Source organism: Rutidosis leptorrhynchoides, chromosome 11, assembly GCF_046630445.1.
Source record: "Rutidosis leptorrhynchoides isolate AG116_Rl617_1_P2 chromosome 11, CSIRO_AGI_Rlap_v1, whole genome shotgun sequence".
NCBI classification, from domain to species: domain Eukaryota; kingdom Viridiplantae; phylum Streptophyta; class Magnoliopsida; order Asterales; family Asteraceae; genus Rutidosis; species Rutidosis leptorrhynchoides.
The window spans coordinates 353817551-353843223 of record NC_092343.1 but is presented as its reverse complement, the minus strand read 5'-3'; the positions used below and the strand labels follow the sequence as shown (position 1 = coordinate 353843223).

Below are 25673 nucleotides of genomic sequence, written 5' to 3'. Positions count from 1 at the left end.
AAATCATTAAGTTAGTAGTCTTATTTTTACATATGTAGTTCATTGTTAATACACTTAATGATATATTTACTTATCATTTAACATAATTAACCAAGTATATCAATATCTTAATATGATTCATATGTACCTAGTAAGACGTTGTTATAACGATAATCGTTATATATATCGTTTTCGAGTTTCTTAATTTAATAGTCTCATTTTTATGTATATAACTCATTGTTAAAATAACTAATGAGATACTTGCTTATAATAAAATCATGTTAACTATATATATAAAGATATATATGTCATCGTATAGTTTTTACAAGTTTTAACGTTCGTGAATCACCGGTCAACTTGGGTGGTCAATTGTCTATATGAAACCTATTTCAATTAATCAAGTCTTACCAAGTTTGATTGCTTAACATGTTGGAAACATTTAGTCATGTAAATATCAATCTCAATTAATATATATAAACATGGAAAAGTTCGGGTCACTACACACCATCACTCTAAACCCTAATTTTTCATCATCTAAACAACAAATCGAAGCTTAAAACATCATCAATTCGTCATTACACTTCTTTCAAACATCCAAATCTTTACAAAATCAACCAAATTGGGTGTTGATTCGTGTTCTTGGACAAAAACCTAAGTTTGGGGGTTTCGATTTCGGGGTTTAATTCTTTAAGTATTCATACAAATCAAGTGTTTTAACATCAAGGTAGTCATCATTCTCTTGTTTTCATTGTTTTTTCATTATCAATTTTGGGTTTTTGCTATTTTTATGTTTATGTGCTAGGGTTAATCCGATTTAATCATGTTTAAGCATTGTTTATGTTCTAGCTACTGTTAATTGTGCCTAAATATGTGAATAGGATATGTATGCATGACCAATTTGGGGATTTAGGTTAGAACTTGTTGATTGCTTTTAAGTAGTTGACTAGAGTTGACTCTGACCAAAATTGGTGATGTTTTGTGACTAGAATGTGTGTCCTTAATGTTTAATGTATTGTTTGTTAGGTAATGAAGTTTATAGTTTTTTTAGAATGATGATTGCAATGGTTTATTATGTTTACTTGAATAGGGTTGGCTAATAGTGATGATAATGTACAATGTTTTGAATTGAGTGTTCTTTTGGTTAAATGAGCAAAAGATAGTTTATAAAGATTGAACATGTTGATATTAGTGAATTTAGTACACAAGGTTAGGGTTTGCATGTGTTGCTATGAGTTCATGATAGTGATTTATTAAGCAATAACATATAAAGTGTTTCATTTAAATACTAAAGTGTTTGTTAAGTTGTGTAATTGCAGAAAATGCTAAGCGGAGGTAAGAGAAGCCGTGGTAACCAAGCAGCCACTCCAAACTGGATGGATAAGAAATGGTTAAGTGAATTACCTTATGAGTGGAAGGTTCACTTGTATACAGAGAAGAAGGAACAGCTCTTGAGAAATGCTTTCTGTGAAAGGTACATAACTCCAAGTGTGTGGAGAAACTATGGGGTTTTTCAAGTACTTTCAGACTGGGGTTGGGAAGCTGCACTTCAACCAGTTCAAATGGGTTTTTCAAATACACAGTTGAATTGTTCTTGGGAGATGACTTATCCCACATAGGTGTTTAACTGGTTATCAACTTTAAAATGGGTTCCAGGAGATAATTTTCCACATACGTTGGTCTTAGAGGGTAAAGTGGGAAATTCTGTGATTCCAATGAGAATGGAAACTTTTAATCAAATAACACATCCAGACCTTCCATATGATGCATGGGTAAGAATTGATGGAAAGAATGGGTATGATTATCCGAGTGCCAAAGAGTTGTTCGAAGTACCGGCTGATAGGTATGTTACTATGGTGAGAACACTATTTCACGTTGATCGACCCGATATTAAGAACATTGAGCTTTCAAGAAGCAAGCTAAGAATTATTCCAAGGTTGTTGTTAACAGTGATCAACTATAACATACATCAGAGGAAAAGTGATCTTATGTTGGTTCGCATGCACGAGTTGCACTTATTGTATGCTATAGTGACTGATGTTAAAGCTAAGGGGGTATAAAATACTATTAAATTTTACAAGAAAAAACTATTAAATACGATACAATTTTACACAAAATATGACAAGTTTTACTTATTTATTTACAAAATGGATATACCTAAACCTTGCTACAACACTATAGGCAGTGTACCTAATCGTAGAGTAGTATAGTTTTTAGTAAGTCTGGTTCGTTCCACAGGGAGACGGTTACACTATATTTTTATATAATTACATTTGTACAAAAAAAAAATATATATATATATATAATAATATATAAAAAGGGGAGTTTACCGTTTAATGACCGGTTTGTCGATTTTATATTATAAGCGAAGCGTAAAGTAAATGACGATATTTAACTAACAATATAAAATAAATAACAATAATTAAAATTACAATAAATAAAAGTACGAGGAAATATGAAATAAAATATATTATGCTTATTTAAACTTCCGTAATCATGATGTTTGACGTGTTGATTTTTAGTTTATTCCCATGGGTTAATTGTTCTTTGTCCTGGATTATTTAATATGCTCGTCTGGTTTTTGTCCATAACAGTCCATCAGTTATAAATATAAAGTGCGAGTGTCCTCGTCAAATTATCCTTATATCCCAAGTCAAATATTCCAACTAATTGGGGACTTAAACTGTAACAATGTTTTAATACTTTGTTTAATAATTACACCAGGATATCGACTGCGTGTAATCCAAGGTTTAATACTTTGTTAACAATTATGCCAAGTGTCCTTGTACATAATTTCACCCCTGTTTTAATAATTCCATAGACTATTAATCCATTCCCGTGTCCGGTTAAATGAACGATTATTCGTACATATAAATATCCTGCCCATCGTGTCTGATCGAGTGTATATGGTTATTTATAGGTACGTCCAATTGTAAATCTTTATATTAAAATTAACAAACTATCATTTAGTTAAACAAATATAAAGTCCATTAATATCCCATAGTCTAATTTCCACAAGTGTCGTTCTTTTGTCCAAACCCCAATTATGGTACAAAGCCCAATTACCCCGTCTTCAAAAACCCGTAAAATAACCTTTACATAACCCGAACTAATCTAATATAAAACTAACCTATACTATATATATATTATATATATATTTATTATTTATTATTTATTATAGAATATTATTATTATTATATTTTTTTATATATATTAAAATAGAACGAATGCATGGCCTTTTATAGGCGTATTGATTTCTGACAGCTCCGCGAGTCGCGGCCCATTTGGCCTTCAAACTCCGCGAGTCGCGGAGTTCGATTTTCCAGCTCACATGATTTTAGATCTTTGCTTGTCGACGTTATTAAATAATAATATAATATATATATATAATTTTTAAAAATTATTTATATATTATATTTTATTTATGTGCATAGTTGACTTGTAATTTTCGCTCCGTTGCGTTGCGCGTTGAGAGTTGACTCATGTCCCGGTTCCGGATTTTCGAACGTCCTTGCGTATTATTTTATATCGTGTACTTTGCGTTTTGTAACTTGTACTCTTGTAATTTTTAGACGTTTCTCATCAATAAATTGAACCTCTTGGATTGTACTTTGTACTTTTGAGCTTTTTGGCCGTTTGCGTCTTCAATTCGTCGAATCTGCCTTTTGTCTTCACCTTTTATTATTTAAACGAATATCACTTGTAAATAGAACAATTGCAACTGAAAACTTTACATATTGGAAGGATATTGATACTAAATATATGTTCATTTGGAGTACTATCAAATATCCCCACACTTGAACGTTGCTTGTCCTCAAGCAATACATAACTTGAAATAATATAATACATCACACGAATTACTTCTTTATTCTTCACACTTTGTACATCAATGATTTTGATATGGCGGTATGAACAATGGTAGTAACGATGTGGTTTACAGTCCCACATGACTATGAAAATTTAGATCCTTAAGGAAATTGGATTTTTATGAAAACATTTGATCTTTTGAAAATTTATTCTAGCTTTTACCCTAGATAAGTTTTCCGAAATAACCCTTCACCGGTGTTTCCAAAATGTTTTTGTGGGTTTTGTGGGTTTCAGATTTGAAAATTTTGGCTCAAAACTTATGGGTTTGTGTCACCCACTTGCTAACCTTGTATTAGGAAAGCAACACGTCCAGTATACTTGCTCCGTATATCACCTTTCGGTAAACTACCATCCGATTGTAAAGGAAAGCGTTGAACAAGCAATTTTTAAGGCAATGTCCCCTGACATGCTTTTAATTATGGTCTATAACGTGTCGGACGCAATTACTATCCTTTGTAGGAGCAATAGTAAAGTTCACCCTTATAATTTTTCGGTCTAGCACAAGGTCCTGTCTTCGACCATGCTATGCAACCACCGTTCTTACGGTTGACACCCGATTTGGTTCAGGTGACCTAATGAATTCCAGGTGAATTCCTAGGATTTTACGTTCAATGGTAATGAACGCATTGAAAATAGGTTTTCAGAAAACAAATCGGTTTGTAATTTTGATCAAAATATTTTCTCGTTCAAGCTCGAGTTTAGATATCATTGAATTCCATGAGTTTGTAATTCTCAATCTTTAATGTCAATCTCAAGGATTGAGTAATATCGGGCTTAAAAGCTGATTTTTAATCTTTAAGGAGATTATCCTTTTTGGGGATCTGATTCATTAGTCTTATCAAGCTAATTTGCACGGTGCCCCCCATTGTACGAGATAAATCCTTCTCATGGTTAGGATAAATCTGACCACTTGGCGACCCTGTTTGATGCTGAGGTCCGTGGATTTTCTGCTGATTTTAGTGATGACTTTTCTAGATTTTTCGTCAACCTACAGCTGGTCTGGACGACAACTTCCTGACCTAAATCAAGAAGCGCGTGTCTTTTTTGGAAGACTTTACTTCCTTTTAATGATGGAATTGATTCATCATGTAGATCCATCTTTTCTTTCAAATATATTACAGTAAATCGGGTAAAACTGATTAAAATCGTTCAAAACAAAAGTACCTGCAATAACTTTACAGAAACATGTGATAGATAGTTTTTAATTGAATAACTTGGTACATTCTCCCCACACTTAGTTTCTTTCTTTGCCTTTTTATTCTTCTTTATTCCATTTTAAATGAATTCAAGCGTTTTAGGGTGTTTCTCAATTTATGTCCTTTCCGAGGTAACGATAATTTCGGTATTAACACCTAATTTTCATCGTTCATAAATATGTATAAACATGATTTTGAATTCATTTATTTGAAAATTTTTAAAATTTTCACAAAATTTGGCAAATAAACTAAGTGCAAACCCGAGAGAATTTATAACTTTTCCCCACACTTGAGATCATGCAATGCCCACATTTGCATGAAATCAGACTATAATTATAAATTCACGAGGGTGATAAGTGTAGAAAAGTGATTAAAAATACCCAGTTTATAATTACAAAGCTCGTCAAATGATAGATGGCGCGCCTCATCGTTCATTCCTTCTTGTTTTATCACACATGTTTTTCTTTAAAAACGGTTGCTTTTCTGGACTGTTTGCTAATTTTTGAAAATGCGTCTTTTACCCTAATAGTGCATTTTTATTAATTAGTTATGCACTAACCCGAACCCCTAATTTAACGTTAAGTGGGGTTAGACTTCCCCACACTTAGCTGACGACATGTGAAGTCGGTAGAATAAGTTCCACAAATTAGAATAGTGAGCCAGTTATTTACATCTCGGGTGGTGTATAATATATCAATGGGTTTAAAGTTTAGACTCTCCCGATCATCACTACTTAATTCTTTTTTAAGTGTAGCTTTTAGTAAATGGATGTCTCTTTTCTGGTTCTTGGTCAAATGGATCGATATACATCGACATACATATTATAGGGCGGACAATTCCTAACATTTCCTTCCGTTCATTCTAGGGATCAAAGGTTTCACCTCTATTATCCAATTGGGTGAAATCCGAGGTGTCATTATCTATTATAGCTCGTTGTTCATCTTCGGTAGATGACTCGTCTATTGAGAATATTGGGTTGGAAGGTTGCGTAATGGTGAAGTTCGGTTTAGCCTCGGGGGTAAAATTTTCAACGTTATCGTTTTCCCAAGAGTACCAATTTGTCACCCTTACTTCTTCTTCATCATCCATTGATGGATTGATGATTTCATCAGTAGAGGCTAATGTGTCATTATGTTGTGAAATTGGTAAGACTGAATAAAAAGTATCATCAGGATAGTTGGTGATTTCGGAGCTCTCGAATTCATCAAAATTCGATGATATAAAATTTTCTTGCACAATACTCCTCAGATTAACAGGTGTGTAATCTGATAGGGTTTCAGCTTGCCGATTTACAAACTCCCTCATTTGTTCATTTTGAGTATCAAGTTCTTCGAGTTTGATTTCCGTATAATCTAAAAGATTTTCAGACACATAATGTTCCTCATCTTCTGGTTGTTGAGTTTGGATATATTCTTGTGAATAATCCCAATTAGAATTGTATTCTTCATAATTATTCCATTCAGGTTCCATGGGTGCGTAATTTTCCATAGGAACATAATAATAACATTCCCATGTTGAATGATAATTTCCACAGATTTCACAACCAGTTATTGTTTCGTCATTCGTGATCCAAGATTGACCGAACAAATTGTCATCAATACCCGTTTGAGAGTATTGATTAAATTGATTTCGGATGTCATAAAGAGTTTCCAAAATATTCTCGAGATTTTCCATAATGCGCTTATTACTAAATTTTAGCTACAATGTGGTGCATTTACTTAATTATTCTATTAGTTATAAAAATAAAAATTATATAAGTTATCAAATTAATAAACTTTTCTGCTTTTGCCCACGTTTCGAATAGCCAATAGATGCAGCAGGGAGCAAGAACCCTTTAAATCGGAAGCTCACAACTCAGCCACTAACAAATCCAACTATTACTACGAAGCAGAAAATTTGGATGTCTATCAATTTAATCGCTTAAAATAATTTTTCGTTGAAATTTTAAAGAAATTATAGAGAAGAAATAGAGAAAATTCTAAGTCCTAAAAACTAGATCGTCGAGAAATAAGAAAGAAAAAGAATACGCGTCGAAAAACGTCGAAAAATAAAAATAAGAAAGAAAAACGTCGAAACTTAAAAGTCTAAAAATTATATCTAAAAAGTTGCGCCTAAAGGTCTAAAGGTAAATGCAATTTTATTCAGAAAACGGCAATTACTTAAAGGCACTAAAATCTATTTAAAACTAAAGCGAAAAACGGCGTCGCAAAATTCCAAAGCGCCTAAATCTTAATCTAAAGAAAAAGTACTTAAGGGATTTTACGGCAAAGCCTAAGAATCTAGAAATAAAAATAACTACGGCAAAAACTATGTCTTAAAACTAAATACGAGCGAAAAATACAAATATTATGCTAAAAAAAAATAAAAATAAACTTAAAGTTGTAAAAAGTACAATTTTTATAAAAATATTATTTTTATCTTTATTATTTTATAAAAGTATTAATTTTTATATATAATAAAACTAATTATAATTAATTAAAACTAATTAATTAAAACTAAAACTAAATAATAAATTAATTAAACTAATTTAGGGTTTTAAAAATAATAATAATTAATATAATCTGTAATTAATGCGATTAGGGTTTACCAGGCGCGTCAGGGCGGCTCTGCGAGTCACGGTTCCACGTACCACCAAATCTCCGCGAGTCGCGGAGGTTTAAAAACGTTTTTTTTTATTTTATATTGTTTTTCTAAAATGATATATAAATATATTTATACAAAAATAAATTAAAAATATAGCATTTCGCCGAGTTCCCCGGCAGCGGCGCCAAAAACTTGATGTTAAAGCTAAGGGGGTATAAAATACTATTAAATTTTACAAGGAAAAACTATTAAATACGATACAATTTTACACAAAATATGACAAGTTTTAATTATTTATTTACAAAATGGATATAACTAAACCTTGCTACAACACTATAGGCAGTGTACCTAATCGTAGAGTAGTATAGTTTTTAGTAAGTCCGGTTCGCTCCACAGGGAGACGGTTACACTATATTTTTATATAATTACATTTGTACAAAAATATATAAATATATATATATATATATATATATATATATATATATATATATATATATATATATATAATATAAAAAGGGGGGTTTACCGTTTAATGACCGGTTTGTCGATTTTATATTTTAAGCGAAGCGTAAAGTAAATGACGATATTTAACTAACAATATAAAATAAATAACAATAATTAAAATGACAATAAATAAAAGTACGAGGAAATATGAAATAAAATATATTATGCTTATTTAAACTTCTGTAATCATGATGTTTAACGTGTTGATTTTTAGTTTATTCCTATGAGTTAATTGTTCTTTGTCCTGGATTATTTAATATGCCCGTCTGGTTTTTGTCCATAACAGTCGATCAGTCATAAATATAAAGTGCGAGTGTCCTCGTCAAATTATCCTTATATTCGAAGTCAAATATTCCAACTAATTGGGGACTTAAACTGTAACAAGGTTTTAACACTTTGTTTAATAATTACACCAGGATATCGACTGCGTGTAATCCAGGGTTTAATACTTTGTTAACAATTACGCCAAGTGTCCTTGTACATAATTCCACCCCTGTTTTAATAATTCCATAGACTATTAATCCATTCCCGTGTCCAGTTAAATGAACGATTATTCGTACATATAAATATCCCGCCCATCGTGTCCGATCGAGTGTATATGGTTATTTATAGGGACGTCCAATTGTAAATCTTTATATTAAAATTAACAAACTATCATTTAGTTAAACAAATATAAAGCCCATTAATAGCCCATAGTCTAATTTCCACAAGTGTAGTTCTTTTGTCCAAACCCCAATTATGGTACAAAGCCCAATTACCCCGTCTCTAATATTTAGTCCAACATCATGATTACTTTGGCTCAAATAAGCATAATAATAACTTAAGTACGAGACATTAATTTAAAAAGGAGAACATAACTTACATTGAGTATTTATCGCGTAGTGTTACACGGACAGAATTTCGACTTCAAAAACCCGTAAAATAACCTTTACATAACCTGAACTAATCTAATATAAAACTAACCTATACTATATATATATATATATATTATATATATATATATATTTATTTATTATTTATTATTTATTACAGAATATTATTATTATTATATTTTTTTATATATATTAAAATCGAACGAATGCATGGCCTTTTATAGGCGTATTGATTTCTGACAGCTCCGCGAGTCGCGGCTCATTTGGCCTTCAAACTCCGAGAGTCGCGGAGTTCGATTTTCCAGCTCACATGATTTTGAATCTTTGCTTGTCGACGTTATTAAATAATAATATAATATATATAATTTTTAAGAATTATTTATATATTATATTTTATTTATGTGCATAGTTGACTTGTAATTTTCGCTCCGTTGCGTCGCGCGTTGAGAGTTGACTCATGTCCCGGTTTCGGATTTTCGAACGTCCTTGCGTATTATTTTATATCGTGTACTTTGCGTTTTGTAACTTGTACTCTTGTAATTTTTAGACGTTTCTCATCAATAAATTGAACCTCTTGGATTGTACTTTGTACTTTTGAGCTTTTTGGCCGTTTGCGTCTTCAATTCGTCGAATCTGCCTTTTGTCTTCACCTTTTATTATTTAAACGAATATCACTTGTAAATAGAACAATTGCAACTGAAAACTTTACATATTGGAAGGATATTGATACTAAATATATGTTCATTTGGAGTACTATCAGTGACCAATTCAATGGTACCTTCATTACGGTTGGTTATGATGTCTTGGATCTGGGAATGTCGAGAGCAGTTGAAACAAAGGGTGGTGATCCCTTATATGCGGTTTTTGTCTTTCTTTTTATGGAGAAACGGGAGGATTGCGAATAATCCCAAAGGAAAAAGTCAAGACATTAAGAAAGTGAAAGAAAAGGTGCCCGGGCTCGAGTTTATGAGACAAGGGGACGGTTTTGTGATTGAGAACCCAACTTACTTGAGAGATATACTTTTGGGGTAGAGGATGATGAGCTTCCTGTTAAGGAAGAGGATTACGATTTGGCAGATTCATTCGAGCGGGTTGCACGGGCTATTGAAGATATGGATGATAGGGTCGATCCGGATTATAACCCTCAAGGTGAAGGAATAAGTAGAGGTAGGAGGTTTGTTCAGGTAGACGAATAGAGGTGGGCTAGGATGGAGGAGCAACAGGCCACCCTCCTTGATGCAGCTAGAGCTCATATTTATTTGACTGAGCGATATCAGCAGGATATATTTGAGAGGGATAACCGAAGGTGTCAGTATGAGGATATTTTGCAGCAATGACCTGTCACGCAATACTATGAGCCGGTTGATTACAGGACATACACGTCAGGGTTTGCAGCGGGTGTGGAATATGTAGATCCACCTGCACCATCTGTGGCACCACCATTGTTTTATCAGCAACCGACACCTCTACCACCAGATATGGAAAGAGCAAGGGAGGAAGGCATAAAGTCGGTGTTCGACATGGCACTGTTATCAAGGAGTTTGTTTGATAGCATAGTTGGTCCGGATCCCAGGATTCGATGAGCTTCTTTGATTTTAATCAGGTCCTGTGCTCCGTCTGTAATGGCATGTACACTTTTCTTTTCTTTTCTTTTCTTTTCTTTTCTTTTCTTTTCTTTTCTTTTCTTTTCTTTTCTTTTCTTTTCTTTTCTTTTTATTTTTATTTTCGTAAGTAGTTAAATGAACTTTGTGGGTATGTTCACTGCAAGCCCTCACGAGGCAAAACTCGTCCACCCGAGGGAATCGGGTGGTTTAAAGCGGGATCCCTCCGAAAGTGGGCTAGTTAGATTTTATGTTTTCTTTTGTTTTTATTTTGTAAGAATAAAAATGGATGGAAGGAACATGTTGTGTGATGAAATGGGAGTTGGTGTGCTTGTTACAATTGTTATGGAAGTTGCTTTTAACCCCGGGTAATATTGTTCTTTTTCTTCTTCCTTTTTGTTTCATTTCCTCACTTTTTCAATCAAATTATTTTAACGTGCATACAAGGACGTATCATGATTTAAGTGTGGGGGGAGGAAGGAAATATTCACATTTGGCTTAGCTTGAAAATGATTGTTGTTCAAAGGTTTTATGAAATAAAAAATTTTAATTTTAAGGCTATAATTGAGATGTGACCCATGAGAGTACCCATAGTGACTAAGAATTAACTTGGAAGTTTTTGGACTTGGCCGGTGAGAAATGATAGTGTTAGGCAATCTATTGAGTGCATTTGACCTTGTTGATCTTGACTAGTTAACTTTAAGAGAATGTATTCTCATGGAGAAAAGAAAGGATGAAAATGAGATCCCATTGTTGTATTCTAGGTAACATGAATGATAAAGAAACACTTTAAGATTTTCTTTTTAAACCATTTTTTATTTTACACCATTTTTAAGCCAGTCCACCCAGGTCGTTAGTACACAATTGTGTACTAGAATCAATTAGTTACCATAAGCAGCTTGAGCGTTTAGAATTAAAACTAAAGAAAAACCAAATTCCCATTCCTACCCTTAGTTTTTGGGTTATTAATGTCGAATTAATCTTACTTTATCTTGTTTAGACGCAGTAACATTAGGTGACAACGCAACTCATTTTTGCTAAGACATAATTGGTTTAAATTAGAATTTTAATTATAACTGGCTATCATGTTATAGTGTTTGTGGCTTTTTGACGAATTCGACTCAGAGTGGTCTCCTAGGTTCCACATTGGATTCCACAATTTACTCATTGGTACATAAGTGCATAATCATAATAATCGTCATTGGTACAACCCTTGTAGAGTTTACTCTTTCCTAGGAAATGGTCGAACGGAAGTCCTTATATCACAAACTATGACAATGATATTCGCCACACCCAACACCCATCATCTACATCATGCATATATCTAGATATCATTGTCACCATCACCATACATACATCGTTACATCCTAAATATCTTAAATATGTATATATTGTGCTATCATGAAAAAAAAAAAAAGAGGAGGAAGTGAAAGAGACGAATTTAAAATATATGCCAAAAATTGTTAAACGAGTGCCCTAAAAAGCATGGACCACTGAGGCATAGTAAAAAAATAAAAAAAAATAAAAAAAATAATGAAAAAGAGAGAGTATAAGAAGAGTATGCCAAAAATTGTGAAACGAGTGCCTTATAAAGAATGGACCACTGAGACATAAAATTCGTTCTCATTTAAGTGTAAGGTCAAAATTGTAGCGACCGGACAAAATCGTCATTGACGGCGTCGTCTACTTAGGTCCTGTTACGTGGTCATAAGTCTTTAAAACAACATTTGACCAAAAGTATGTCGCATTCATTTCAAAAGTAAAGATGTTTCAAGGTTTACAAAGTAGTTCGACAACTAGTTACATAGCAAAGTTTAAAGTACAATTGAAACATATGCAACACAATTTGAAAGTAGCCAAAAAATGCTCCATGTATGCATGTATACTCGACATCCAATCAAGTATCAAAAGAAATGAGCGAAAGCATGTATCACAAAACGTTCAAGGACCTGAGAAAAACATAGAAATCTGTCAACGAAAACGTTGGTGAAATCATAGGTTTAAGTAAGTAAGTACAAGTGAACCACAAGATTTGTAACATTGATATAATAGTAATACATTCCAAAAGTTTGTTTCACGAGCACCCAATTATCAATGCTTAACATTCCTTCCATAGAACCCCATCACACTAGTGTTAGAACATACACTGCTTCTCGAAAATATATTCCATTCGTAAATGGTAGCGAACCGTTTGAATGAGGGTTTGTCAAACCCATATGGCCATATAACATAAGTTCTCGCTTACACCCGGCAAGTGTAACTAATGATAATCGAATTGAGGATTTTTGTTCAAACTTGTATGTAGAATGTTTGTTTTCCTGTACTTGTGTTCATTTAGTAAAAAGAAACATTTATGTTTTCTCATCCCAAATGTAAGTTCAAAAGAGTAAAAGTGGGACTATGATCTCACCTTGTGTGCACGTAGGTATAAGTACTTCAACAAGTAAATGTGTGTAAGAAATGAATGCTAGTCTTGACCTAAACAAATATGTTTGCATCAATATCGGTAAACACGATCGGTCAAAGTGTTCAATTAGTCCTATGGCTCGTTACGACTCGATTACATAGCATGTGGATCAAATTGTCAAGTTTCATGCAAGATACAAGTATAGAAGCATGTTAGAACGATCGCATAAACATTTGGTTAAGTTTGACAAAATTCAAACTTTGGTCAAAGTCAAAGTCAAAGTCATCGGGGTCGGGTATGGTATCCGAAAATTTTTCCATGATGAGAAAGTATATATAAGCATGTCGGTCAAGTTTCATGTTAATCGGAGTTACGAGTAAGCGGGGGTGAAAACGTGAAAATCAAAAGAATTTAGGACAATCCAGAATGGCGCGCCGCGCGGGGTTTTGGCGCGCCGCTCCATTTCTCGGTTCAGCAAGTCTGGCAGTTTTCAAGTGTTCCAAACGAGGCAAACTTCAAACAAACATAATTTACGAACCGTAAACACTTAAAACGCGTATCTTATATCGTTGGAAAGGTATTTTGACAAGGAATACAACTAACCACATTTCATCAATCACATTTACCTTTACAATAACCAAAATCACATTCAAAGCTCCTCATTTAATGCATTCAAGTTCATAAATGCCATTCGATGATTCGGCAACCAATTTACATGAATGATATGCCGTTTCGAAGGTAATCAAGCATACAATACAACCTAACACTTACAAATAACATTTCATGTCATTCAAAGCATCAAAAGTCCATTTCAAGTTCATCAAACCCTAACCCAATTTCACCAAAATCACTAATCAAGTTCATGAAGTTTTCTAAAGCAACCTACACATCAAATTGAAGCAAGTGATACTAGGAACACATTTAATACTTGCACTTTATCATAACAACAACATTTAAGCAACCAAATCAACAATCAAACACACCAAACTTTCAAGTTCATGCTAGTTACTAAAAATAACAAGATCGAACATATAAATCATATATTCATGTTACACTTGAGCCATAGACACTAATTAACAACTTTATAAGTTAAAAACATCAAGAACACGAAATCTAGTGATTTTAGAAAGTTACCCAAATGTAATGAAATCGGTATGGAATCGAAGAGGAAGTTGCAAGGATTCTAAATATGTAATTTGTTTAGATTGAAGCTTGCTAGATTTGATTTGGATGATGAATCTTTGTAATGGAGAATTGAAAGAAAATGTGGAAGTGTTAAAAGAAAATGGAAATGGAAAATAGAAATGAAAGGAGATGGGTGTTGACTAGTCAAAAGCTAGTCACATCTTTGCTCCCTTGGCGAAACTAGTCCCTCGAGTTCGGTTGCGGTTGCGTGAATTACCTAAACGAGATATTTTTAAAACGCGTATTAACGAAGGATGTTATTATCATATAACGGACTTTAAATAATTAAACGGAAAAGTAAACGGAAAAAGGTGGGATGTTACATTACCTACTCCTTAAAAGAAATTTCGTCCCGAAATTTAAGTAGGCGTAGTAGTCGTTGTTTCTTCCTCAGAATCTTGTGTTTCCGAAACCGGGAACAAGTGAGGGTATTTCTTTTGCATTTGATCTTGCCTTTCCTAAGTAAACTTGGGTTCTCTTTTGGCATTCCAACGAACCTTGACAATCGGGATTCGGCTTTGTTTTAACGTCTTGACGGAGGTGTCCACAATTTCAATCGGTTCTTCCACAAAATGAAGTTTGTCATCAATAGTAAGTTCCTCGAGAGGGATGATGATATCGTGTTTGGCAAGACACTTTTTCAAGTTAGATACATGGAAGGTAGGATAAACGGAGCTCAATTGAGATGAAAGATCTAAACGATAAGCAACGGTTCCAATACGCTCCAAGATTTCAAAAGGACCAATATACTGCGAATTTAGCTTCCCGCGTTTCCCAAAATGGATTACACCTTTCCAAGGTGCGACTTTTAACATTACGCGATCACCGACTTGAAATTTAAGGTCGTTGCGTCGTTTGTCGGTATAGCTCTTTTGACGACTTCGGGCCGTCCTAAGCCTATCTCGTATTTGAACGATTTTCTCGGTTGTTTCATGAATGAGTTCGGGTCCGGTGATTTTTGTGTCGCCTACTTTGGCCCAACAAAGAGGTGAACGACATTTTCGGCCATATAAAGCTTCGAATGGTGCGGCGTTAATACTCGCGTGATAACTATTATTGTAGGAGAATCGGCGAGAGGCAAGTGCTTATCCCAAGCTTTTCCAAAGTCGACAGTAGCATGTCTTCCAAGGTTTGAATTGTGCGTTCACTTTGTCCGTCGGTTTGCGGATGGTATGCGGTGCTCATATCTAAACGTGTTCCCAATGCTTCTTGTAAAGTACGCCAAAATCTAGAAATAAAACGGTTATCTCGGTCGGAGATAATCGATAAGGGTACACCGTGTCGGGCTACGATTTCTTTAATGTAAAGTTGTGCGAGTTTCTCCATGTTGTCGGTTTCCTTCATGGCTAGGAAATGCGCGGATTTAGTAAGACGGTCAACAATAACCCAAATAGTATCATATCCGCCAACCGTCTTTGGTAGTTTGGTGATAAAATCCATCGTTATCCTTTCCCACTTTCATTGCGGGATTTCGGGTTGTTGAAGTAGTCCGGACGGTCTTTGATGCTCGGCTTTGACTTTGGAGCAAGTTAGGCACTTTCCAACATAAGTAGCAACGTCCTTTTTAATGTTCGGCCACCAATATTGTTCTTTAAGGTCATGGTACATCTTATTGGCACCGGGGTGAATCGAGTATCGTGACTTATGGGCTTCGTCTAAAATAAGGCTTCGCAAGTCCCCATAACTAGGCACCCAAATTCTTCCGGCGAAATATCAGAGTCTGGTTTCTTTAACTTCGAATCAAGAGGTGAGGACATTCAAGTGTTCAAGAGAGATGTTTTCATCCTTGAGAGCCTCGTCTTGGGCTACACGAATTTGACTATTTAGGTTGGTGTGAATGGTGATGTTTAAAGCTCGAACACGAAGAGGCACAGCTCTTTCTTTTCGACTCAAGGCATCGGCTACTACGTTTGCCTTTCCCGGATGGTAACGAAGCTCACAATCATAATCGTTTAAAGTTTCAATCCACCGTCGTTGTCTCATGTTTAGTTGCTTTTGATCGAAGATGTGTTGAAGGCTTTTGTGATCGGTGAATATGGTACTTTTGGTTCCATAAAGATAGTGTCTCCACATTTTAAGTGCAAAGACAACGGCTCCGAGTTTGATATCATGTGTCGTATAGTTTCGTTCATGGATTTTCAATTGTCGAGAGGCATAAGCAATGACTTTCTTTCGTTGCATCAATACACACCCAAAACCATGTTTCGAGGCATCGCAGTATACAACAAAATCTTCATTGCCTTCGGGAAGTGACAAGATAGGAGCGGTGGTTAGCTTTGTTTTCAAGATTTGAAATGCGGATTCTTGTTCGGTCGCCCAAATGAATTTCTTTCCCTTGTGAGTTAACGCGGTTAGAGGACGAGCAACCAAAGAGAAATCCTTGATGAATCTACGATAATATCCGGCAAGACCCAAAAATTGACAAATGTGAGTAGGAGTAGTAGGAGTCTCCCATTTACTAATGGCTTCGATTTTCATTGGATCGACTTTAATACCTTGATCACTTACAACATCACCAAGAAATTGAACTTCCTTCAACCAAAATTCACACTTGGAGAATTTGGCATATAGTCGTTCTTGTCTCAAGAGTTCGAGCACAAGTCGAAGATGTTGTTCGTGCTCTTCTTCGCTTTTAGAATAGACCAAGATGTCATTGATGAACACAATAATGAATTTATCGAGATACGGTTTGCACACGCGGTTCATAAGGTCCATGAACACTGCCGGTGCGTTAGTGAGACCAAATGGCATGACAAGGAATTCATAACTACCATAATGAGTTCGGAAAGCGGTTTTGGAGACATCTTCCCCCTTAACCCTTAATTAATGATAACCCGAGCGGAGATCGATTTTTGAATATACACGTGATCCTTGTAATTGATCAAAGAGGTCATCGATGCACGGAAGAGGATATCGGTTCTTAACCGTCAATTTGTTTAGTTCACGATAGTCAATGCACATTCGTAGGGATCCATCTTTCTTCTTAACAAATAAAATCGGAGCGCCCCAAGGAGAATGGCTAGGTTGGATAAAATAAGGATCAAGTAGTTCTTGGATTTTACTTTGCAATTCTTGCATTTCGGATGGAGCGAGTCTATATGGTGCACGTGCTACGGGTGTGGCTCCCGGAACTAGATCGATTTGGAATTCAGCCGGTCGATGAGGTGGAAGACCCGGAAATTCGTCGGCAAATACATCGGAAAAGTCACTAACAATTGGCACATCATCGATATGCTTCTCATCAGACTCGACTTTCTTAACATGGGCAAGGATTGCAAAACAACACTTACGGAGTAGTTTTCTAACTTTAAGGCACGAAACCAGGTTGAGTCCGGTGTAACTCTTATCGTCATAAACAATCAAGGGTTCACCATTCTCGATAGGAATTCGAATTGCGTTAAGATCACAAAGGATGTGAGATTTCATTTTGGCTAACCAATTCATACCGATTATTACATCGAAGCTTCCTAGTTCCATGGGTATCAAGTCAATTTCAAACTCATTACCCAAAATATTTAACGTACACCCCCGGTAATATGTGTCAGCACTTAATAGTTTCCCGTTGGCCACTTCAATGGTATAAGTGGTATCTAGTGGAAGTGGTGGAGTGCTAAAAGAATGAATCAAAGTCTTGGATACAAAGCATTTATCGGCACCCGAATCGAATAAACAAGTAACATAAGTGTTGTTGAGAAGAAACGTACCCGTGACTAATTCATTGTCATCTTGGGCTTCCTCAGTGTTGATGTTGAAAGCTCGGCCGCGAGTATTGGGGTTATCTTTCTTCTTCGGGCATGCATTTCTATAATGGCCCGTTTGGCCACATTCGTAACAAGTGCCCATTTTTGGTGCATTGGGCCTCTTTCAAGCGATGGGGGCGACACTTTTACACTCATTGGCCTTATGAACAAACTCCTTGGCATCGATGGCAAATTTGCTTGCCACATTCACCAAAGTGATGCTTGTTGCATTTGTTGCAAAGAGGTAGGTTTTCAGCATAACCTTTCTTGCCGTCGGAGGTGAAAGGCTTCTTGGCAAAGTTGTTGTTGCTTGATTGGGGGGCTTCCCATTTTCTTTTGTTGTTACCCGACTTATCCTCGGCTTTAGGTGCCGGCACTACAATTTCGTCCACCGTTTCTATCAACTTGCGGGCCATGTTCAAAGCTTCTTGATGATTAGTGGGTTTGGATGACATTACCCCATGTTTGATGCTCTTTGGAAGACCATCCATGTAAAGTTCAACCCTTAAAGCTTCGAGGTTCACAAGGTTTGGGCACATCAAGGCTAGTTCGGAAAATCGTTGATTGTAGGCCTTGAGATCGTTTCCGACCGCTTTCAAAGTTCTTAGCTCTTGTTCGAGCCTTCGGGTTTCTTCACGAGGGAAATATTCGACGATCATCTTTTCCCTTAAGTCGGCCCAAGAGAGGGCGTGAGCTTCATCGGTACCCACCGATTGTACATAGGTGTTCCACCATGTGAGGGCGACACCGACGAAAGTGTGAGTGGAGTATTTGACCTTATCTTGGTCCTGACAACCGCTTATGCTAAAGACGGCCTCCGTTTGTTTCAAACCATCGAGTGAGAGTAACCGGTCCCCTGGTCCCATCAAAAGTGTGAGGTTTGCACCCCATGAAGGCTTTGTAGGAGCACCCTTCGCTTGAGTTACCGGCCCCTTGATTGTTGTTGTTGTGGTTGTTATTATTATTGTTGTTGGAGGAGTGACCGGCCATGGCCGCATCCACAGCGGTGGCTATCATCCGTTGAAGAGCTTGTTCGGGAGTCTCATGGCGTGGCACACGGCGAGGAGGCATTGTTCCTTCAAAACACAAGAATACCGTTGATTAGTATTTTCAATAATACTAATCATGATATGGAATAAGAATAGAGAGAAAAATTTTCCTTGACTCGCCTTAAATTCTTTATGCCATAATGTCGGAACGTTCATATGAGTCACCGTAATATAATCCCAGAAATTATATTACCCTAATTCATATGTGCATTCGACATTATTTCACTAAGTCAAGGTGGCGTGTCAATCAAATTAAACAACGTGAGATTAAGATGAATTAAGAGTAGATATGAATAGAAACGTTCCAGTATAAATGCACAAGTAGTCAAGTAATTCCTACTTCAAGTCTATATGCCAGTTGTATTCTGGACTCACTAATGTACCCTATGACTCGGGGTTGACACCAATGAACTCTAAATCCCTACAACCAACGCTCTGATACCATCTGTAGTGACCCTGCAAGTAGCTACAGATGGGGTAGAAACCCACCCAGTGCCTTTTCAGCTAACCGCTTGGTGACCACTGAGTGTACCTCAGACACTGATTTTACGACCCGCATTTCTGCCAAACTGCCAACCCTCCTACAAAGGGATCGCAAGGGGTAAGAGCCAATGCTTCATCATAGGTAACACTATAAGAACCCCCTCTACGATTAACCCACCAAAAAGCATAGTCCGTATGGGTGCCCGGCATGACAGCCGGCGCGCGTGACTACCTTTACGGCTAAGGTTAAACCAGCTCTGATACCATCTGTAGCGACTCGACAAAATCGTCATTGACGGTGTCGTCTACTTAGGTCCCGTTACGTGGTCATAAGTCTTTAAAACAACATTTGACCAAAAGTATGTCGCATTCATTTCAAAAGTAAAGATGTTTCAAGGTTTACAAAGTAGTTTGACAACTAGTTACATAGCAAAGTTTAAAGTACAATTGAAACATATGCGACACAATTTTAAAGTAGCCAAAAGACGCTCCACGTATGCATGTATACTCGACATCCAAGAAAGTATCAAAAGAAATGATCGGAAGCATGTATCACAAAACGTTCAAGGATCTGAGAAAAACTAGAAATCTGTCAACGAAAACGTTGGTGAAATCATAGGTTTAAGTAAGTATGTACAAGTGAACCACAAGATTTGTAACATTGATATAATAGTAATACATTCCAAAAGTTTGTTTCACGAGCACCCAATTATCAATGCTTAACATTCCTACCATAGAACCCCATCACAATAGTGTTAGAACATACACTGTTTCTCGAAAATATATTCCATTCGTAAACGGTAGCGAACCGTTTGAATGAGGGTTTGTCAAACCTATATGGCCATATAACATAAGTTCTCGCTTACACCCGGCAAGTGTAGCTAATGATAATCGAATTGAGGATTTTTGTTCAAACTCGTATGTAGAATGTTTGTTTTCCTGTACTTGTGTTCACTTAGTAAAAAGAAACGTTTATGTTTTCTCATCCCAAATGTAAGTTCAAAAGAGTAAAAGTGGGACTATGATCTCACCTTGTGTGCACATAGGTATAAGTACTTCAACAAGTAAACGTGTGCAAGAAACGAATGCTAGTCTTGACCTAAACAAATAGGTTTGTATCAATATTGGTAAACACGGTCGGTCAAAGTGTTCAATTAGTCCTATGGCTCGTTACGACTCAATTACATAGCATGTGGATCAAATTGTCAAGTTTCATGCAAGATACAAGTATAAAAGCATGTTAGAATGATCGCATAAACATTTGGTTAAGTTTGACAAAAGTCAAACTTTGGTCAAAGTCAACGGGGTCGGGTCAGGTATCCGACAATTTTTCCATGATGAGAAAGTATATATAAGCATGTCGGCCAAGTTTCATGTTAATCGGAGTTACGAGTAAGCGGGGGTGAAAACGTGAAAATCAAAAGAATTTGGGACAGTCCAGAATGGTGCGTCGCGCGGGGTTTTGGCGCGCCGCTCCATTTCTCGGTTCAGCAAGTCTGGCAGTTTTCAAGTGTTCCAAAAGAGCCAAACTTCAAACAAACATAATTTACGAACCGTAAACACTTAAAACGCGTATCTTATATCGTTGGAAAGGTATTTTGACAAGGAATACAACTAACCACATTTCATCAATCACATTTACCTTTACAACAACCAAAATCACATTCAAAGCTCCTCATTTAATGCATTCAAGTTCATAAATGCCATTCGATGATTCAGTAACCAATTTACATGAATGATATGCCGTTTCGAAGGTAATCAAGCATACAATACAACCTAATACTTACAAATAACATTTCATGTCATTCAAAGCATCAAAAGTCCATTTCAAGTTCATCAAACCCTAACCCAATTTCACCAAAATCACTAATCAAGTTCATGAAGTTTTCTAAAGCAACCTACATATCAAATTGAAGCTAGTGATACTAGGAACACATTTAATACTTGCACTTTATCATAACAACAACATTTAAGCAACCAAATCAACAATCAAACACACCAAACTTTCAAGTTCATGCTAGTTACTAAAAATAACAAGATCGAACATATAAATCATATATTCATGTTAGACTTAAGCCATAGACACTAATTAACAACTTTATAAGTTAAAAACATCAAGACCGCGAAATCTAGTGATTTTAAAAAGTTACCCAAATGTAATGAAATCGGTATGGAATCGAAGAGGAAGTTGCAAGGATTCCAAATATGTAATTTGTTTGGATTGAAGCTTGATAGATTTGATTTGGATGATGAATCTTTGTAATGGAGAATTGAAAGAAAATGTGGAAGTGTTAAAAGAAAATGGAAATGGAAAATAGAAATGAAAGGAGACGGGTGTTGACTAATCAAAAGCTAGTCACTTCTTTGATCCCTTGGCGAAACTAGTCCCTCGAGTTCGGTTGCGGTTACGTGAATGACCTAAACGAGATATTTTTAAAACGCATATTAACGAAGGATGTTATAATCATATAACGGACTTTAAATAATTAAACGGAAAAGTAAACGGAAAAAGGCGGGATGTTACAAAAATCAAAGCAAGACTTCTCATAACCTCACAAAAGTACCTATACCTTTCGTGTAATGCCTCGTAAATATGGGCAATGTAACCAATGTCCGCCTCACCTAGCTTGTGGTATAAGATATTTCTAACTAGACTTAGGAGGTTCATTGGTCTAATTGAAATTAATCATTTTTAAAGAACCTTTATGCACTTAATACTAATGTAGACAAGGGCATGAGTTTAGTTAGTTACGAAGTTAAGGAGGATAAAAACACAAACATATGCATGATTCTAGTTATAGTTGACATTTCAATTTAAGTTTATTTATCTTTGTACGAATGAGGGTCACGTTAAAATTTCTAAACCTTATAAAGTTCGATTGATTCGATATTCGTAATCGTCTTTACACCAATTTTTATTCGAGTCATAGCCAACCCAATAAACCCATTTCGGATGTAACTTAACCCATTTTGTGTTTCTTTTGACGTGCTACCTAGATACATGTGTATCTATTGTTAAAAGATTAAGTATGGATCATGAAAAAGTTGTGAAGGATATTTGTTTAACTTAGTTCTAAGTGTTGATCCATTTGTTGATTTGGAAAATGGTTGAGGCTTATAGTGTTATGCATAGCGTTGGAATTAGTAAGTTAAGGAAATGTGCAAAGAGAAACAATTTGTGGTTTGATGTAGTTGAGGTGGTAAAATTGTTTGAGGCATTGAGTGATTGACCCGTATTACCTTTACATCTCAATTCATAGTTAAAATTGTTTTGCAAAAGGTTATTTGAATTAAGGCTACTTAGGTATAGTTGTTTTATAGTTAAAAATAGATTTGCATGAGGATAAGCAAAAGCCAAGTGTGGGGGGTTTGATCGGTCCTTATTTGACACGATGTATGCATAATAATGTGAAAGTAACCATATTTGAGTGAAAAAGGAGATACTTTGATGTGGTTTTGTGTTTTACAGGCGAGAAAAGATATTGGTGTGAAACGAGATAGAAAGTAGCGTTTAAAGGCGAATTACGGACAAGAATGGAGAGATCGAAAAGGGAACTAGGAAATTAACACTGGCGTAAAATACGCCAGTTTTGGCGTAAAATACGCCACATCTCAGATCAGTCCCAGGGAAAAATTGAGTTTTTGGCGTAAAAATACGCCACACTGGATTTAACATTGGCATAAAATACGCCAGACTTAGCGTAAAATACGCCTGTACAAAATTTTTGATGCCAGGAAATACGAATTTTAGCTTTGGGATTAAGTTATCCAACCCTTATATAAAGGGAGCATTATGGTTACGAAAAACACACTTTTTCCATCAGTTTTTGCAACATAGATCATCCTCAAACACACAATAACACTCCAAAATCATCATTGCTCAAGGATTCAAGCTAGGATTCAAGTGTTGTTCATCATGCAATCTTCAAGAATCTTCATGATTATCATCACCAACATATTTGACTAGTTTTCTTAACTTTATCCTTTCCATGAACAATTAAATATGTATGATTTCATTCAAGTTATGTGGCTTATGATGTTTTAATACTTATGGATTATGATATTGTGAATCAAATCAATTGTTGATTAATGCAAGTTCTATGCTTTGTTTTTGCAAGTTGAATTATTGTGATTTAACAGTGTGTTCTTGATCCAACTTAGTGTTAATTAGATTAGGGATAAAGACATATTGTCTAGGTTGCATAGTTCAATCCCAAGATAATATAATTGATGAACTTAAGAAGTCTTGTCTATGAGATTTGATCAACTTTTGGTAAATATAATACTTCTTTGAATGAATACATGATAGATTGGGATTGTGAAAGGATAAAGGCTTTACTCTCATTGTTTACATCTCAATACTCTCAATTGCACTCTAGTTTAAGTTTTAATTTTTAATATTAGTTGATTAATCTTAGTAGCTTTTAGTTAAACAAATAAACCAATCTTGAAATTGCTTGCTAGTTAACCATAACTTTCCGTGGAACGAATCCTGCTTACCCTATCTAAAGTAGAGTAATTAGGCTATTTTTGACCGGCCCTTCGACACCGATCACTCGTCTCTGCAATTACGTATTACACTACTGTCTTTATTTGGCAAGGAATTTGCTATGAAGGAACTTGGCTCGCTTAGCTACTTCTTAGGTGTTGTTGTCACCTGTACGGAAAATGGTTTATTCTTGAGTCAGGCTTCTTATGCGCAAGAAATCTTAAACCGGGCTGGTATGGGTACTTGTAACACTGTTAAGACACTTGTTGATACAAATGGAAAATTGAGCTCGAATTCTGGTGTACCATACTCGCAACCTTCTGAATTTCGTAGTCTCGTCGGTGCTTTACAGTACTTAACGTTCACCCGACCTGATATTTCTTACACTGTCCAACAGATTTTCCTACATATGCATGACCCAAAGGAGTCTCACATGCATGCTATTCGTCGTATATTAAGGTATATTCGCGGGACTATATCTCATGGTTTGCAGTTATCTAAGACATCACTGTCTTCTCTCGTCTCCTATACTGATGCTGATTGGGGTGGTTGTCCTAACACACGTCGTTCGACGTCAGGTTATTGTGTTTTCTTGGGTGGCAATTTAGTGTCTTGGTCCGCCAAACGACAGCCAACAGTTTCTCGTTCAAGTGTTGAAGCTGAATATCGTGGTATTGCAAATGTGGTTTCCGAATCATGTTGGTTGCACAACATTCTACTCGAGATTCGATGTCCCATATCCAAAGCAACTATAGTATTTTGTGACAATGTGAGTGCTATTTTTCTTTCAGGTAATCCAGTAAAACATCAGCGAACAAAGCACATCGAAATGGATATTCATTTTGTTCGAGAAAAAGTAGCTCGTGGTCAAGTCCGTGTTCTGCACGTCCCAACTCAGTTTCAAATTGCAGATATCTTTACCAAAGGGCTTCCACTTGTATTGTTTGAAGCTTTTCGTGACAGTTTGAACGTCCGTCCCCTCTCTCGCTCAAACTGAGGGGCTCTATTAACGGATATAGTGTCTATATTAGTTGTCATATACATGTAAATTGATTGTGTATTAGCTGTGATATATTCCTATGTATTTAGGGGATTTGGTTTAGTCAAACAAATCATTTCCTTATATTTAGAGGTGTTGGTTAGGAATCATTGTATATATAGCCGATACACTTGTGGAATGAAATCATCTATTGATAATCTCATACATATACTGACCTCGTTTTCCTGAAATTTAGATAAAAGGTGCGTCGTAGTTGGCTTTAAGTGCACCGCACCAGTTTGAGATGGTGCGCCGCACCCGAAACATGATGCGCCGCATCAAACCTCTTTTAAAAAAATATATATATACTTTCGTTTTTTTCTTACGAGTTAAAGGGCGTCTAGAATGCTTGTTATGATAAAAACGAGTTATTGTGATCCCGCATTGCTTGAAAAAAAAAACAAATATGAAAAAGGAAAAAAATTAGAAACGTTGATTTTAACAATTAATAGAGACACTTAAAAATAACGTATAAAACAAAGTAAAAAAAAGATATAGTTAACGAAAAAAAGACATGAACCTTTATACAATACACGATCATTGACTAATTATTGTGTTGGTAAAATTTTAGTTAAGTGATTTATTTAGCTTGACAATTTAAAAATAGGGAGCCTTTAAAAAAGAGAAAGGTAGAACATTTTTTAAAAAGCATTAATAAAAAATGAAATATTCGTTTAAATAA

At 35.6% G+C, this 25673-nt stretch overlaps 1 protein-coding gene across 1 annotated transcript; it reads left to right on the top strand.

Annotated features, from left to right (window-relative positions):
• Positions 1 to 24073: 24073 nt before the first annotated feature.
• Positions 24074 to 24949, top strand: LOC139875851 (uncharacterized mitochondrial protein AtMg00810-like). The gene has a single exon (XM_071863144.1). It carries the CDS (start codon positions 24074 to 24076, stop codon positions 24947 to 24949), a length of 876 nt encoding a protein of 291 aa, XP_071719245.1.
• Positions 24950 to 25673: the final 724 nt, after the last annotated feature.